This window comes from Prionailurus bengalensis, chromosome A2, assembly GCF_016509475.1.
Source record: "Prionailurus bengalensis isolate Pbe53 chromosome A2, Fcat_Pben_1.1_paternal_pri, whole genome shotgun sequence".
Classification (NCBI taxonomy): domain Eukaryota; kingdom Metazoa; phylum Chordata; class Mammalia; order Carnivora; family Felidae; genus Prionailurus; species Prionailurus bengalensis.
The window spans coordinates 8,958,548-8,975,955 of NC_057348.1; the positions used below are offsets into that span (position 1 = coordinate 8,958,548).

The window sequence follows — 17,408 nt, forward strand, 5'->3', positions numbered from 1 at the left end:
TTTTGCTGCCAAAAATCTGTGAACTAGTACTCAGATTTCCACCTTACAGGGGAAAAAAAGAAAAAAAGAAAAAACATACTTCTCCAAACTTAATTCTTTAAATTTTTATCATTAAATATATCCAGAAAATAATGTGCCTGATGCCTTAGCAGAAGACTTTGTGGTAATAACAGTATAAACATGTTTGTGATCATTAAGATTTATAAGTGGGCATTGAGCAGTTGTCAGCCTCCCAATGTTCCTGACCTGACTCCTCTCCATCCGACACCACATGTGACCTCTGTCTGGATTCTTTATTCTTCAAAACCTTTACCATCTGTTCCCCCCCCCCCACCTCCCCCACTAAACAGTGTTCTTTTAGTTTTCACTTTAAAAAATATTTTTAATATTTATTTTTGAGAGAGACATTTTTTCGCATATGGTCTTTCATCTTCTGTTAAATATGTTTTGATTATTTTCTCATTTTTAAAACTATATGTTGAGTCTTACTCTGCACACTAAACTCTTTAATGTTGCATGTATTACAGATATTTTCTTACATCTTGTGTTTTTTGATTTCCTTAGTTTATATATGAGTTGTTCAGTCTCTCATTTAGACCTTTTTAAATTTTTTTTAATGTTTATTTTTGAGAGAGAGGGAGAGAGGACAAGCAGGGGAGGGGCAGAGACAGAGGGAGCCACAGAATCTGAAGCAGGCTCCAGGCTCCGAGCTGTCAGCACAGAGCCCGAGGCGGGGCTCGAACTCACGGACCGTGAGATCATGACTCGAGCCGAAGTCAGACACTTAGCCAAATGAGCCACCCAGGCGCCCCTGTCTCGTTTGAGATGTTACTCTTTCCCTTACCTGAGAAAATTCTCCCTATTTTTCGATCAATAAAGTATTTATCTATGGCTTCTACAAGTGCCTTGGTTTTATCTTTCACATTGAAGTCTACAGTGAATTGGCTATTTTCCGCAGGATAGGAGGGAATATAATGCGCTTTTCCAGTTAGGTGACAGTTTGTCTTTGCCCCATGTATTAAAGGGCGTCAGATGTCTGCCAGTGCTCCACAGTGCCTGATCCGCCCTTGACCAGCTTTTGACATTTCATGCTGGTCCACGGAAGACACTTTTCCCTTTCCCTCGGTCTGTTTTTCTCTCTGCTAATGCTATGTTGTCTGGAACACTGTGATTTGAAAATCTTTGATGTATATTCGGCAAGCCGCCACTTTGTTCTTTGGAAGACCTTGACCATTTTTGGACATTTGTTTTTCCTTTTAGGTTTGGAGGTCTGATAAAAAGTCTGTTTTGGGGATTGTTGGAATTTAATAAAGACACATTTGGGGAGAGGAAACATCTTAAGAAGTGAAGTTATTTCTAAGAACATGTACCATATTTTCACTTTTTTTCATTCTTCTTTGTTCAAGAAAAATGTACATCTTTTTCCATTAGGATTATTAAATATCATTCATTAGTCTTGTTTAGTGTTCAGTTAAATTTGTCCTGGAGGGGGATGCTCCACTGGCTCAGTCAGTAGAGCCTGTGATGCTTTTTTTTTTTAAATTTATTTTTAATGTTTATTTATTTTTGAGAGAGAGAAAGAGAAAGTGAGCAGGGGAGGGACAGACAGGGAGACACAGAATCCAAAGCAGGCTCCAGGCTCTGAGCTGTCAGCACAGAGCCCCATGCAGGGCTCGAACCCACAAGCTGTGAGATCATGACCTGAGCCAAAGTCGGACACCCAACCGACTGAGCCACCCAGGCGCCCCTGGTGCCTGTGACTCTTGATCTCTGGGTCATGAGTTGGAGCCCCCTGTTGGGTGTAGAGATGGCTTAAAAATACACACACACACACACACACACACCTTAAAAAATATAAATAAATTGGTTTTGGAGGAAACCACATGCAAGCTTCAAGGAGATGTTATCTCCTACTGTAATCCATAGGATGGGCTCACTTCCCCAAGCAACAAGTTGTAACAACACATGTAAAATACTGTCTTCCAGGGAAGCTCATTCGGGACTCCGTGCCTAGATCACATAGGCCCCCTCTACTGCGCGTAACAAAAGTTCGGACTCTCAGGATGAACACAAGAGTTTGGGATACGTCATAATCTTTGCCTAAACAGTTTGGGCACACTGAGTCACTCTCATCAGGTTGGGGAGGTCCCTCCTATATCTTGGCTCCCAGATACCAATGAAGGAAGGACCGACACCGCGAGCAGGCATTTGTAAGGATCCGCCGTCTCAGGCCTGCTAATAACGTTCACTCTCTTCCACATGCGAGGTGCTAGGACACTTTTATGAGCCAGCGCTGCAGAGTAATTGGAGCCACTCCAAGTAGTTCCTTTTACTCCGTGGATCTCGCAAGAAGTGTGGATTTCCTGTTCTCTTTTCTTAACCAGATGGGTGAAATCTACCATCCAAATTACCGTATGGGAGCCATTTCTCTATCACCTGCACGTAGACCTTAGTGACTTAATGATCTTGTTCAGAGACCAGCATTTAGGGGAATTGTGTAGCTGAGGGATATCTGTGCCCAGAGGTCAGGCTGGCATGCCCCTGGGCCCCACACGAGGGGTCAGAAGTGCAGGAAATGGAAGGGCAGCCTCTAGGGCAACTGGTTGAGTGTCACTGCCTCCTGAGATCAGAGAAGGGAACCTCTGTGTTCTTTTGGGAGAAAACACGGACGGGGCTCCTGGGTGGCTCAGTTGGGTAAGCGTCTGACTCTCGGTTTCGGCTCAAGTCGTGATCTCATGGTTCGTGAGTTTGAGCCCCGCGTCAGACTCTGCACTGACCGCGTGGAGCCCACTTGAAATTCTGTCTCTCCCTGTCTCCCTCTGCCTCTTCCCTGCTCATGCTCTCTCTCAATGTAAATAAATTTATTAAAAAAAAAACAACACACTGCTGAACCTTTTGTGTGTTTCCTAATGATGAGTGTGCATGACCGTCAAACCACTGTGGCTTTCAAGTGAACTTTCTCGCAGATTGCAATGTTTAGCCAGTTCCTCAAGCTCAGCGGGGCCTGAGGCACGCTGTTACGGTTCTGCCGAGCATCCTGTCATCTCAGCGTGTGTGCATACGCGTGCTTAAAAGTTGGCGAGAAGCGGCTCCGAGGCCCTTGCGTAGAGAGGTTTTGTGGGGTTCGGAGCTGCGATGCCTTCTTTTTCATACATAAGCTGTAATATCTGAATGACATCCTCGCCCCATGAAATGGGACGGATAGGAGGGAATGAGTGAATCTCTGACAGATGTTTTTATAGACAGATGAAAACGAACACTTCTCTGCCAGAGTATTTTCATTCGGCCAGCTGCGTCAGACTATTCCTGATGGCCTGGAGTACTTGGGGACAATATGGCTAGCTGGTCCTAGTTACCAATTGGATTCTCATGGGCCTTCTGGCCTTTCATGGTTGGCAGTGGAAATAGAAGCAGAAGCTCTCAGGGCGCCTGAGTGGCTCAGTCGGTTAAGCATCCGACGTCGGCTCAGGTCATGATCTCACGGTTTGGGGGTTCGAGCCCCGCGTCAGGCTCTGGGCTGACAGCTCGGAGCCTGGAGCCTGCTTCCGATTCTGTGTCTCCCTCTGTCTCTCTGCCTCTCCCCTGCACGTCCTCTCTCTCTCTCGCTCGCTCTCTCTCAAAAACATTAAAAAAAATTTTTTTTAAAGAAGCAAAAGCTCTCAATGTTTCACTGTGTTTTTCTTCATTAAAACTTGACGTGGCTATGCCCCTCTGCTTCACGGAGTGCTGTGTGACATGACGGGTAATAAAGACGGAGGCGAGCTTTTTCTCTCAAGGAATCGGTGGCCTTACAATGGAAATGTTTCTTTCACTTGCATAGTATTTCCTTTCCCAACGTGCTTGGGACTCTACCACTAGAAAGCAATGAGACTGGAAGTGAACGTAGTAAACATAGTAAAAGTAGGAATAATTCTTTTTTAAAAAAGTTTTTATCTATTTATTTTGAGAGAGGAGCATGAGCCCACGAGCAAGGGAGCAAGCAGGCTGTGCGCTGACGCGGTGCTCGATCTCAGGAACCACGAGATCCTGACCTGAGCCGAAATCAAGAGTCGACGCTTCACCGACGGAGCCACCCAGGCGCCCCCAAAGTAGAGAGAATTTCCGTGTATTCACGACACTACCAAATTTTTGAGGAGATGATAGTGTAGAGAGAGTGGGAATTCTGATGACCGAGTCATAGAGTATTTTGAGATCACAGAATCATGTGAACTTCTTATGAATTGACTATAGATTCCTAGTGCTGTCTCATCCACCCTCCTCCACACGTATGTGGGATGTTTTAGGACGCAGTGGCCTTTGAGGATGTGGCTGTAAACTTCACCCTGGAGGAATGGGCTCTGTTGGATCCTTCCCAGAAGAAACTCTACAGAGATGTGATGCGGGAAACCTTGAGGAACCTGGCCTCAGTAGGTAAGGATGACGGCTCACTTTCCCCCTGTCAGTTAGAGGACGCGTGTTCCTTGCCCATCAGTGCTCTCTGGTTTGGAACGGGGCAAAGGAGTACTTTGGCAAATCAGGCATGGGCAGAGCTCATCGTGGACTTGTAATAATTCTTCTATAATTTATTGGGTTTTTTTCTGGGTTTGCATTGTAGGGAAAAAGTGGAAAGACCATAACATTGAGGATCAGTACAAAAACCAGGGAAGAAATCTAAGGTAACTTGCACTCACGGTGGAAAGGAGCATCCAAAGGAATCTTTGTATGTTGCAAGAATTGAAAAACAAGCAGACATGGGGCACCTGGGTGGCTCAGTTGGTTAAGCATCCGACTTCAGCTCAGGTCATGATCTCGTGGTTCGTGGGTTTGAGCCCCACGTCAGGCTCTGTGCTATTAGCCTGGAGCCTGGAGCCTGCTCTTGATTGTGGGTCTGCCTCTCTTTCTGTGCCTCCCCTGCTCACACTCTCTCTCTGTCTCTCTCAAAAACAAACATTAAAAAAAAAACCTTAAAAGCAAGCAGACACAAGACAGCCCAGCTTCAGATGTAGGTTTTCCTAGAAAATTTTCACTGAAGTGTTTTCTTAAATGTGACAGCTGTTCAGTGTTTGCAAAAGAGTTCATTTGTAGATAGTATTCAGAAACTCCACATATGACACTCACTACTTTCACGTAAGAGTTTTGGACGAGCAGAATATTTCAAACAGTTCAGACAAGACAGAAAAACCGACCCTTTTCCTATGAATTTTAACAATGTAATCCTAGTATTTACTGATAGGTAGGAAGTCACAAATCAATAATACACCGCTGGATTTTTTTTTTTTTTCAGGAGTCCTATGGTAGAGAGGCTCCATCAGAGTAAAGAAGGTGGTCAGTGTGGAGGAAACTTCAGCCTTGTTCCGCATCTTAATCTGAACAAGAAGACTTCTACCGAGGTAAAACCGTGGGAGTGCAGCGCGTGTGGAAAAGTCTTTATGCGCCATTCATCCCTTAATAGGCATAAGAGATCTCACACTTCGCCAAAGCCATACAAGTATCAGGAGTATGGAAGAAAGCCTTATAAATGTAAAGAGTGTGGAAAAGCTTTCAGTTATCTCCAGCCTTTTCAAAAACATGAAAGAAACCACAGCGTAGAGAAATCTTACAAATGTAAGGAATGTGGGAAGTCCTTTCGATATCGCCAGTCCGTTCGAAAACACGAAAGGACTCACACCGGAGAGAAGCCCTATCAGTGTAAACAGTGTGGAAAGGCCTTCAGATATCATCAGACCTTTCAGACACATGAAAGGACGCACACGGGGGAGCAGCCCTATCAGTGCAAGCAGTGCGGGAAAGCCCTCAGCTGTCCCAGCTCCTTTCGAAGTCACGAAAGGACTCACACGGGAGAGAAACCTTACGACTGTAAGAAGTGTAGTAAAGCCTTCAGTTGTCCCAGCTCTCTTCGAAAACATGAGAGAACTCACACCGGAGAGAAACCCTATGACTGTAAGGAATGCGGGAAAGCCTTCATTTCTCTCGGGAGCTTTCAGAGGCACATGATCACACACACTGGAGTCGGACCTTATAAATGTAAGGAGTGCGGGAAGGCATTCAGCTGTCCCAGTTCGTATCGGATACATGAAAGATCTCACACCGGAGAGAAACCCTACGAATGTAAGCAGTGTGGTAGAGCCTTTAGTTGTTCCAGTTCCTTCCGAACACACGAAAGAACTCACACTGGCGAGAAACCCTATCAGTGTAAAGAATGCGGAAAAGCCTTCCATTGGCTCACCACGTTTCAAGTGCATGTGAGAACTCACACTGGAGAGAAGCCCTATATATGTAAGCTGTGCGGGAAAGCCCTCAGTTGTCCCACGTCCTTCCGAAGACACGAAAGGACTCACACCGCGGAGAAGCCCTATGAATGTAAACAGTGTGGGAAGACCTTCAGCTCTCCTCTAGGTTTGCAAATACACGGGAGAACTCACACTGGCGAGAAACCCTATAAATGTGAGGAATGTGGGAAGGCCTTCGTCTCCCTCACCAGTTTTCGCAGACATATGATGACACACACTGGAGACGGACCTTATAAATGTAAGGAATGTGGGAAAGCCTTCAATTGTCCCAGCTCCTTCCGGATACACGAAAGAACTCACACGGGAGAGAAACCCTATGAATGTAAAATATGCAGTAAAGCCTTCAGTTGTTCGAGTTATGTTCAGGTCCATGAAAGAACTCACACGGGAGAGAAACCCTATGAATGTAAGGAATGCGGGAAAGCCTTCATTTATCGTACAACCTTCCGAGGACACATGAGAGTGCACACTGGAGAGAAACCTTATAAATGTAAAGAATGTGGGAAAGCCTTCAGTCGACCCAGTTCGTTTAGAAGCCATGAAAGAATTCACACTGGAGAGAAACTTCTTGAGTGTAAACACTGTGGGAAAGCCTTCAATTGGCCCACATCCTTACACAAACATGTGATGAGAATGCACACAAGATAGGTACATTGTTAACTGAAAAGTACAGGAGAGCGTTCAGTCTTAACAAACACAGAGTCAGGTAAAAACACCACTGGAGAAAAATGACATAAATGTAAGAAATATGGGAAAGTCTGATGCACATTCAAAGACGGTACTCCGGACAGTTCACAACATGAAAGAAATGCTTCAGAAGTTGGAGATAATGAATTTTGTTCTGAAACTCAGTCTCTGGACTATAGCTTCTGGTTGTTGCTTTTCAGCTGAACGTTGAGTTGAGACAATTCTGTGAGCATTGTTTAAGCAATAGTACGGAAGCTTAGTAAGTAGTCTTTTTCCTTAAATCAGTTTGTAAAACTTTTGTCTTTCCATTTTCAAGTCTGTTGGATCTATGGGTGAGTTACGGTGTATTTGTAATATGTAAGTATTAATTTTTATAGAATTTTTTAACTGTTCTGAATGCGAAGGGGCCATGGTATAATGACATTTTGGTATTTGTTGGGATTTTCTTATTGACCTCCCGTCACAGGTACTGGATATTCCTTGTCTATTATAAATATTCCTCCTTTCATATGTGAAATGGTTTCTGTTGTTTTTTTTTTTTTTAATCCAAAGAATCTTTTCTTTCCTGGTTAATAAATTGTAGGCATCAATTTGTAAGTATGCAGAGTTTTTCATAGGGTATAATCTCATTGCAATTGCTGTTTACATCTTTTCCCTTGACTCTGTCATTTCTTCCGACTGTGATTTGGAGATTATACTTTAAGAGACCAAAAAAAAAAAAAATGTAGCATTGGAGATAGCACTCCTGGAATGCGTTAGGTCAACATGGGTAATGTTGGGACCTAATTTTCTAGAATCTGCTCTCTTTATAGTTTCCTGTTAGAATTCACCGGTAGCCTCACTTGCGTGAGAGTCGGAAGGCAGAAAGGAAGAAGGCCTTAGTGTTTGGAATCACGGTACAGACAGTGATCGATACCATAGGAATTTTGCCTACACCTTCCAGCCCGTTTTGCTGATTCTTTGCCCTGCCCGTCAAGAGTATCTTCAGTACCACCGCCAGCAACTTGACTTCCATTTTCTCAGAGCTGTAGCTTTCCACAGATGCCGCCACGAGGTCTACGACCTGGCAAAGGTTGATGCCGCTTGGATTTTCCCGCAAGCCATCATGTGTCCACCAGACCATCATGGTTGAGAATGTTCTTTAGAGCGCTGACTTCCCTCTTCTCTGGACTGTATTTGTATAGGGTCTAATTTGTGTAGTAAACCCCTCGTTCTGTTAACACTCCTAATTACTGTGTGTTCCCGATTTCACCAGTACAGCTACCACATGCAGCCAAGGGGAACCCCATGGTAACCTATTCCTCTACCGCATTGTACAGTGACTTCTGTGAAAATAAGCCTTTTCGTGTGAAAATAAGCACCTTCTCCTTATCAGGCAGATTGTGGGTGTTTCTGATTACTCACATCTGAACATAAGTCTTCGGTATATTTTCAATTATGTTTTTATGTGATTTAAAACATTTCCTAAAGCTCAAACCACTGTTTCTGTCCATGGTCCTTAAAATTTTTTTATTAACTGTTGGATATTAACAAATGCTATCTTCTCCATTTCCTGATAGGATATATTAAAACGTCCCATTGCGATTGTGGCTTTTCAGGTCAACCTGTAATTTTGTCAGCATTATGCATTCCGAGGGTCATCGTGTGCAGACGAGTTCAGATATTTTTTTCCTCCAGTTTTGTTTTTTATTCTGTAGTCATAGTTTTGGTAATTAAATTTCTCGTCCTCCGTTATTGATTCCAAAAATGTGCATCATGGTTTTGTCAGTGCCTTCTTGCCAAAGACTGCCAGGGTGACATCTGTGGTCAAAGAGAGAGAGGTGGAATGAATTGTAGTGATAAACCACAAATAACAACGGGATTATGTTGGGGCGCCTGGCTGGTTCAGTCAGCGGAGCACGCGACTCTTGGTCTCGGGGTTGTGAGCTCGAGCCTCACGTTAGGTGTAGAGATTACTTTAAAAAAAAATTAAATCTTCTAAAAAAAAACGGTGGAGTCAATCAATGCGAAGGTGCTCAAATGGTCTAGGATTTGGACTTGTGAAACTCTTACAGAAATTAATACAATTAAAAGCAGATATTTTTACAGGGGAATTGAGAACAAAGCACACCCACAGACCGAGGGAAGACCCTTGCCCAGAAAAGGCCTTCATGCTGGGCTGAAGAGGCAGTCTTTTCTTTGCGTGGAGCCAGTCTGTACAGAGGTGATGTGGGTGTTTTATCAAATGCCCAAGTTTCCACAAAAGATGATGAGGCATACAAAGAAACTTGGAAGCCTGGCCCACTGAAATCAAACCCTCAATCTCCAGAAACCAAGCCTAACAAAACACAGGCCTCAGACTTCAGTAGACAAAGAATTTAAAATAATACGCCTAAAGAGCTTAGAAGGAAAATAAAGTCCAAAGAACAATGGATGAAGAAATTGAGAATATCAAAGAGAAATCATTTTTTTTTAATTTTTTTTTCAACGTCTATTTATTTTTGGGACAGAGAGAGACAGAGCATGAACGGGGGAGGGGCAGAGAGAGAGGGAGACACAGAATCGGAAACAGGCTCCAGGCTCTGAGCCATCAGCCCAGAGCCCGACGCGGGGCTCGAACTTGCGGACCGCAAGATCGTGACCTGGCTGAAGTCGGACGCTTAACCGACTGCGCCACCCAGGCGCCCCAGAGAAATCATTTTTAAAAATCTGGAGCCCAGGGCACCTGGGGGACTCCGTCGGTTGAGCATCCAACTTCACCTCAGGTAGAGTCCCGCATCGGGCTCACTGCTGTCAGCACGCAGCTTGCTTCGGATGCTTTGTCCCCCTCTCTTTGTCCCCTGCTCACGCTCTCTCAAAAATAAGCCTTGGGGCGCTTGGGTGGCTCAGTCATTTAAGCATCCGACTTCAGCTCAGGTCACGATCTCACAGTTTGTGAGTTCGAGCCCCACCTCGGGCTCGCTGCTGTCAGCACAGCTCCCAGAGCCTGCTTCGGATCCTCTGACCCCCCGCCCTCCCCTTCGCCCCCCGCCTCTGCCACTCCCCTGCTTGTACTCTGTCTCTTAAAAGTAAACATTAAAAAATAAATAAACCTTTAAGAAAAAATAAAATTCTGGAGCTGAAATCTACAAGAACTGAGTTGAAAGAATTCGCCAGAGGGGTCAAAAGCAAACTTGAACAAGCAGCAGAAACAATCTGCAGAGTTGAAAACAGGTCGTTTGAAATTTGAGTCTGGGGAGCAAAGAAAAAAAGAATAAAGGAAACTAAACTAAGCCAAGGAACTTAAGGGATACCATTAAACCAACCAATATGCACGATATGGGAGTCCCAGAAAAGAGTGAAGGAAGAGAAAGGGTCAGAGAATTTGTTTGCAGCAATAATAGTGGAATATCCTCCTTTCTCTGTCTGGTGGTCCCATTATGCCTATTTGTGCACTCAGTATTCCACATTTTCCAGCGGCTCTATTCAGTTTTCTTCATCCTCTGCTCTTCAGATTGCATGATCTTTATTCATCTGTAACTTCTCAGTGTTGACATTCTTTAATGTGATGTCATCATCATACCCTCCCTTACTCCTTTAAATATGGTTTCCCTTAGATCTTTGAGCATATTTATAATGGGTGCCCCGAAATCTTTGTTAAACCTATCGTCCGTCTAGACCCTCTCACAGGCAGTTTCTGCTGTCTGCCTTTTTTTCTGTCGGTAAGTCCATCCTTTCCGGTTTTTTTGCACGTATTCTACGTTTTCCGTTGAAAATTGGACATTCTAGATTATAGACTTTTCGGGGCTGCTTGTGGTTTGCTTGTTTATGTGGTCAGTGATTAGCTGACATTTTGGTGACATCTGGTTTTTTTCCACATAGGAGCCTCTGACGTTCCTCTTGTCACAAGAGCTTGCTTCCAGTCACAATGGGATGGCTGGTTTGGGCAGGGATCTCACTGAGTCTTCCCCTGATCACACGTTACGGCAGGCCGGTTGCTTTATTGTTTTTGACACTGAGACATGAATTGCTCCAGAGTCTGATCCAATTTCACTCCTGCCCCGTTGTAGAGGTAGTTTTCGAGGCCAGGGTTTGAGGTTTGCTCTAATCCTAAGAGGGCTTTCCTATCTCGCTCTTCCCCTGGTTCTCTGGTAAACGAGCTGGCCTACTTGTTTCATATATATGTATAGATTTTTAACGTTTTTTTAAATTTTTTAATGTTTATTTTAGAGGGAGACACAGAATCCGAAGCAGGCTCCAGGCTCTGAGCTGTCAGCACAGAGCCCCGCATGGGGCTCGAACTCACGAACCGTGAGATCGTGACCTGAGCCAAAGTCAGACATTTAACTAGCTGAGCCACCAAGACGCCCCTAATGTTTATTTTTGAAAGAGAGAGAGACAGAGTGGAGGGAGAGACAGGACAGAGGGAGAGGGAGACACAGAATCTGAAGCAGGCTCCAGGAGCCAAGCCGTGCTCACTCTGAGGTTTTATTGAATAAATGTTTCTTTGTTACACACCCTCATGACACTTTCCCAGAGCCTTAAAAGGATTGGGTTTTTATTTTTTTATTTATTTATTTTTTTTATTTTTATTTTTGGGACAGAGAGAGACAGAGCATGAACGGGGGAGGGGCAGAGAGAGAGGGAGACACAGAATCGGAAACAGGCTCCAGGCTCTGAGCCATCAGCCCAGAGCCCGACGCGGGGCTCGAACTCACGGACCGCGAGATCGTGACCTGGCTGAAGTCGGACGCTTAACCGACTGCGCCACCCAGGCGCCCCAAGGATTGGGTTTTTAAAGCGGCTCATCATTTATATTTGTTTTGCTGGGGAGAGGATCCCACAGAGCTAGTCATTGCAGAATATGCTGTCATTGCAGAATAGTATTTTTTTCTTTGGATGCTGTGGTAAATGGAACATTCTCAATTTCAGTTCTGGATTTTTCATTACTAGTAGTTAGCAGTACATTTTAAAAAAATGTTTATTTTTGAGAGAGAGAAAGCACAAGCAAGGGAGGGGCAGAGAGAAAGAGGGAGACACAGAATCCAAAGCAGGCTCTGAGCTGTCAACGCAGAGCCCGACGCGGGGCTTCCATTAACAAACTGCGAGATCATGACCTGAGCCGAAGTCAGACGCCCAACCGACTGAGCCACCCAGGTGCCCTGTTTCGATGGTTATTTTTACAGACAAGACTGTGTCATCTGCAAATAAAAAGTTTTGCTTCTTTCTAACCTTTGTTCCTTTAAGTTTCCTCCTTGCCTTGCATTAGCTTGGTGTTCCAGGACAGTTTTGAATAGAAGTCGTGCGAGAGAGCACTTGTTTTGTTTCCAGTCGGAGGAGGAATGAATTCAGTCTTACACCCCTAAGTACGATGCTACCTGTAGGTTTTTCATGTTTCATCAGATTGACGTTTCCTTCTAATGTTCTGTTTTGTTTTGTTTTTTGAGAGAGAAAGAGAGCGAGCAGGGGAGGGGCAGAGAGAGAGGGAGACACAAAATCCCAAGCAGGCTCCAGGCTCTGAGCTGTCAGCACAGCTGACACACGGGGCCCCCCACACGGGGCTCGAACTCACAAACCACGAGATCCTGACCGGACCCAAAGTCAGACACCTAACCAACTGAGCCACCCAGGTGCCCCTGAAATTTCCTTCTAGATATCATTTGATGAGAAGTTGTAGAGTGAATGGATGTTGGGTTTTTCTCATTTTCTTTTCCTCTGGGGATTATTCTATACTTTCTCTTTAGTCTTAAATCTTACGTTGGTTTTCAGATGTTAAATCCACGCTTGCCTTCTTGGAAAAGCTTCACTTAGCTATACTGTATAAACCTTTATATGTATTGCCATATTTCATTTCTCAGTATGTTACGAGATTTTATGTTTGCGAAGGTCATTAATCTAATTGTTTACCACCACCACCCCCCTTTTTTTCAGTCTACCCAAACCTGCTTGTGTATCAGTGTTTTCCCCCTCCAGCCTTTATTGTGGTATAATTGACAAGTAAAATTATAAGATATTTAAAATATACATCGTGGTGATGGCTGGCTCAGCTAGTCGAGCATCCAGCTTGATTTCAGATCATGATCTCAGGGGTCATAGAATCGAGCCCGTGTTGGGCTCCATGTTGAAATGTGCAGCCAGCTTTCTCTCTCTCTCTCTCTCTCTCTCTGCCTGTTCCTGTCCCCAGCTTGTGCTCATGTGCTCTCTAAATTAATTAATTATTCATGGTGATTTGACACAAGTATACAGTGTGAAAGAGTTCCTGCCAGTTTTTTTCTTGTGATATCTTTGTCTAGATTTGATAAAATTATTTCTAATGTAGTTCCTCCTGTTTCATTAGTTTAGTACTGGTATTATTTCTTCTTTAAAGTATGTTAGAACTGGACGCCTGGGTGGCTCAGTGGGTTAAACCTCCTGGCTCAGGTCGTGATCTCACAGTTTGTGAGTTCGAGCCCCGCATAGGGCTCTGTGCTGACAGCTCTGAGCCTGGAGCCTGTTTCCGATTCTGTCTCCCTCCGCCCCTCCCCCGCTTGTGCGTGTGATCTCTCTCTCTCAAAAATACACATTTAAAAATGTAAGAAAAAAAAGTATGTTAGAATTCCAGCTGTAAAGCTATCTGGACCACAGCTCTTCTTTGCGTGAAGATGTTTTAACTACTAGTTGAACTTCTTAACTTAATAGAGTCCTGTTCAGATTTTCAGTGTTTCTTCTTGAGTTGATTTAGTAAAAGGCAAAAGATTTATACGATTTGAAGAGAAACCAGAGTATAGAGTTGATTTAGTAGGTGTGAATGTTGCTAGGAATTGTCCATTTCAAATAAATTATCCAATCTGTTGTCATAAAGAGGTTTATATGATTCCTTTATAGCTTTAAAATTTTTTTTAACGTTTATTCATTTTTTGATAGAGCGTGAGTGGGGGAGGGCAGAGAGAGAGGGAGACGCAGAATCTGAAACAGGCTCCGGGCTCTGAACTGACAGTACAGAGGCTGACACGGGGCTCGAACTCACAGACCGTGAGATCATGACCTGAGCTGAAGTCAGACGCTTAACCAACTGAGCCACCCAGGTGCCCGGATTCCTTTATAGCTTTAAAAAAAAAAAAAAATCTCAGGTATGTTTGTAGATTTGGGTGGGTGAGGGGCGGAGTTTGGAGCTTTTTGTTTTTATTTTTTTTGGAGCATGTATATTTGTTTCCTTGGTTTTCTATTTTTGTAATTTGTGTCTTCTTTATTTCTTGGTTAGTGCTGCTTTGATTTTTACAATTTTCTTTATCCTGTCAGAGAATAAATTTTGGTTTTGTGGATTTTTTTTATTGGTTTTCTCTACTTCATTGATTTCTGTTATTTTCAGTATTACTTTTGATACTCTTTTCCTTAAGGTTTAGTGAAGTTGAAATTTAGATTGTTGATTTTAGGTCTTCCTTCCTTTCTAATGTATTTAAAAGTATGAATTTGACCCTAAAGTTTTTGTGTGCGTTCCATAAATTTTGATATTCTATTTTCATAATCATTTACTTCAAGATGCTTTTTTTAGTATTTTTATTACATCATTGATTAATTCCTTTTTTGTGGTTTGAACTATTTGATTTCTTCTAGGATCCAAAGCAATTTTTTTTAAAGAATTTTTTTTATGTTTATTTATTTTTGAGAGAGAGAGAGAGAGCGAGCACAAGCAGGGGAGGGGCAGAGAGAGAGGGAGACAGAGAATCTGAAGCAGGCTCCAGTCTCTGAGCTGTCAGCACCGAGCCCGATGCGGGGCTTGAACCCATGAACCATGGGATCATGACCTGAGCTGAAGTCGCACACAACCGACTGAGCCACCCAGGCCACCCCCAAAGCAATTTTTAAAGGTTAAATTCTTTCATTTCCATATAGTTAACATCTTTTCCCATGAAAATGACATTATTTTAGTAGGAACTTACGTGTTGCTTTCATCAATGCCATGCAGCCAAAGATTAGCAGGAACACAGTTACAGTAGAACATAGTTGAGTTACTGATACGTTGTAATGGTGGAGACCATACACCATGAGGAACGGTGATGCGTCTCAGTAGAGGCTGGTAGGATGGGTGGACTTACTATCTCTGATTTGGGCTTACATTAGTTGGTTGGCGGGGGGAGTGCATTCCAAGAAATGGAACTTTGATTAATGACATCAGAAAGTCAGTGTAATTCTGTGATTGGGTATCTTAATCGTTAGATCTAGAAAGAACAAATGGAATGGGGTTAAAAGAAGCAATAGTCAGGGCGCCTGGGTGGCTCAGTCGGCTGGGTGTCCGACTTTGGCTCAGATCATGATCCCACGGCTTGTGGGTTCGAGCCCCGCGTCGGGCTCTGTGCTGACAGTTCGGAGCCTGGAGCCTGCTTCGGATTCTGCGCCTCCCTCTCTCTCTGCCCCTCCCCTCCTCGCACTCTGTCTCTTCTCTCTCTCTCTCTCTCTCAAACATAAAATAAACGTTAAAATTAAAAAAAACACACAATAGTCAATCGTCTGTGTCAGAATAGTGATACATGTGGTCATTGTGGCTTGGGCAGTTTTCTTGTGTAATTCAGTTACAGACATGACAGCGGCCTCGTGTTGGTCTTGTTCCATCAGAGAGAGTGAACCTGTGGGGTTTGGGTTGTAAGATAGTTTATGCTCAACAGCAGAACAGGTATAGCCTTGTCACAACAGGCCAGCAACTAGCAACACCAAGGCCTCTCAGGCACCATCTCCATCGTTTTGTGGAAATGAGCACCCACAGATTAATACCATAAAACTTGAGCAAATTCTGTAAAGTAATTCTGTTTCCTGTCTTTCAAAAAAGCAAGGGGTTGCGGTACATTTTAGCAAGCTTCCAGTGGTCACAAAAGCTAGTAAAAGATAAAAGACTGACTTCAGACCCTTGCCAGTTGGCTCAGAGATTGTGGTCTCAATGCAGTTCTAATTTTGAAGCATCTCTCCTGTGCCGGGTGTTGTAAATCAGGTAAACTTTCTGCCAAAGGGCCAGGTCCCAGACCCGTTCATCTGGGCAGTCTCTGATCCCTGTCAAAGCTCCTCGGTTCTGCCATTGTTCCACTCAAGCAGCCCATGACTATTATGTAAACACACAGTTAAACTTGATTTACAAGACATGTAATTGCTCGGTGCATTGTCTGTCTCTGTGAGTCAGACCCGGGACAAAGAGCAGCAAACTATTCGAGCAGTGTCAGCAACATGGTGGCTGGGAAGCTCCAAGTTCTTGCTCCCCCACAGAAACATTGGCAGGGAGGAAGCAGGAAGTGAACCAGAGTTCCAGCAGAGCTCTGGAAAATCGAGGTTTACAGCAACCAAACGAACACCTAATCAAGAAAAAGCCACGCTCAAATGGGGGGAAAGTGTTGTGCCTTTTCACTTACCCCTTCCTGACTCTCTCCCCAGCACATCGGTGGCCTTGGTCTTGAAGCCGTGGCAGCTTGGTTCCCAGCTCCTCCGTTGAACCCAAGGGAGCAGAGAAGACCTTATTTGCAAATTATCGCGTGTCTGTTCTAACCTTTCTGGAGGATCTTGAAGGATTGACACAAGGTACTTGTCTCTTTGTTTCTTTCTTTCTTTCTCTCTCTCTTTCCTTCTTTCTTTCTTTTCTTTCTTTATGTTTATTCTTGAGAGAGAGAGAGAGAGTGCAAACAGGGGAGGGGCAGAGAGAGAGGGAGACACAGAATCTGAAGCAGGCTCCGGGCTCTGAGCTGTCAGCACAGAGCCCGACACGGGGCTCGAACTCACGAGCCGTGAGATGGTGACCTGAGCTAAAGTCAGACGCTTAACCGACTGAGCCACCCAGGCACCCCAGTACTTGTCTTTTTCACCCAACTAGAAACTCAGGTGGAACAAGTGAACTGATGACTTATAAAAGCTACAAGGTGAATACCGACAGACCCGCAGATGCCTAGTGCAAGAGAATGTAGCATCTGAGGTCCGAGGAGAAGATGGGGTCAAACTCTTTGGGAAGTTAGGACATTGAAAAGCAGCTCTGTACAGGAGAGTTTGAAAGCCACGTTCATGCCCAGGTGAGGTACATACTCAGAAAAAAAGGCTAAGAAGACATTAAGCTTTTACCTCAGGTTTAGGACAAGTCTAGCCAAGTGTTGAAAGAGTGACAGAGCAGAGCCGGTCTGCAGACTTGGAGGGACTCCTGATATTCAAGGATCTCTGTCCGGGGCACCTGGCTGGCTCAGCCGGTTGAGCCTCTGACTCTTGATTTGAGCTTGGGTCATGATCTTGTGGTTCCTAAATTTGAGCCCCATGTCAGGCTCCAGGCTGTCAGTGCCTGGGATTCTCTCTCTCTCTCTCTCTCTGCCCCTCCCCTGCTCATGCTCTCTCTCTCTCTCTCTCAAATTAATAAATAAAACTTAAAAAAAAAAAAAAAGAATCTCTTTCACAACATAAGCTAGGGGCACCTAGCTGGCTCAGTCGGTAAAGCGTGCAACTCTTGATCTTGGGGTTGTGGGTTCAAGCCCCACGTTGTGGGGAGAGATTGCT

The 17,408-nt window shown here is 44.2% G+C and overlaps 1 protein-coding gene and 1 long non-coding RNA gene across 4 annotated transcripts in view; one reads left to right on the plus strand and one right to left on the minus strand.

Moving 5' to 3' along the window:
- Window positions 1-8,703, plus strand: part of LOC122486916 (zinc finger protein 791-like) — a 24,886-nt gene extending 16,183 nt beyond the window's left edge. The window contains exons 2-4 of one of the 3 annotated variants that reach the window (XM_043586643.1): window positions 4,284-4,410; window positions 4,595-4,655; window positions 5,264-8,703. In XM_043586643.1, coding sequence (XP_043442578.1) covers window positions 4,284-4,410; window positions 4,595-4,655; window positions 5,264-6,917 — 1,842 coding nt within the window. In that variant the 3' untranslated portion in view covers window positions 6,918-8,703. Of the gene's footprint in view, window positions 1-4,230; window positions 4,412-4,594; window positions 4,656-5,263 lie in introns of those variants that run through there. The other 2 variants (XM_043586644.1, XM_043586645.1) reach the window with 2 other exon arrangements.
- LOC122486917 lies at window positions 8,665-16,494 on the minus strand. Its single transcript, XR_006298275.1, has 2 exons — window positions 16,289-16,494; window positions 8,665-8,756 (listed from the first exon to the last, which is right to left on the minus strand). It is a non-coding gene; the product is annotated as an uncharacterized LOC122486917 (long non-coding RNA).
- Between the last annotated feature and the right edge of the window lie 914 nt (window positions 16,495-17,408).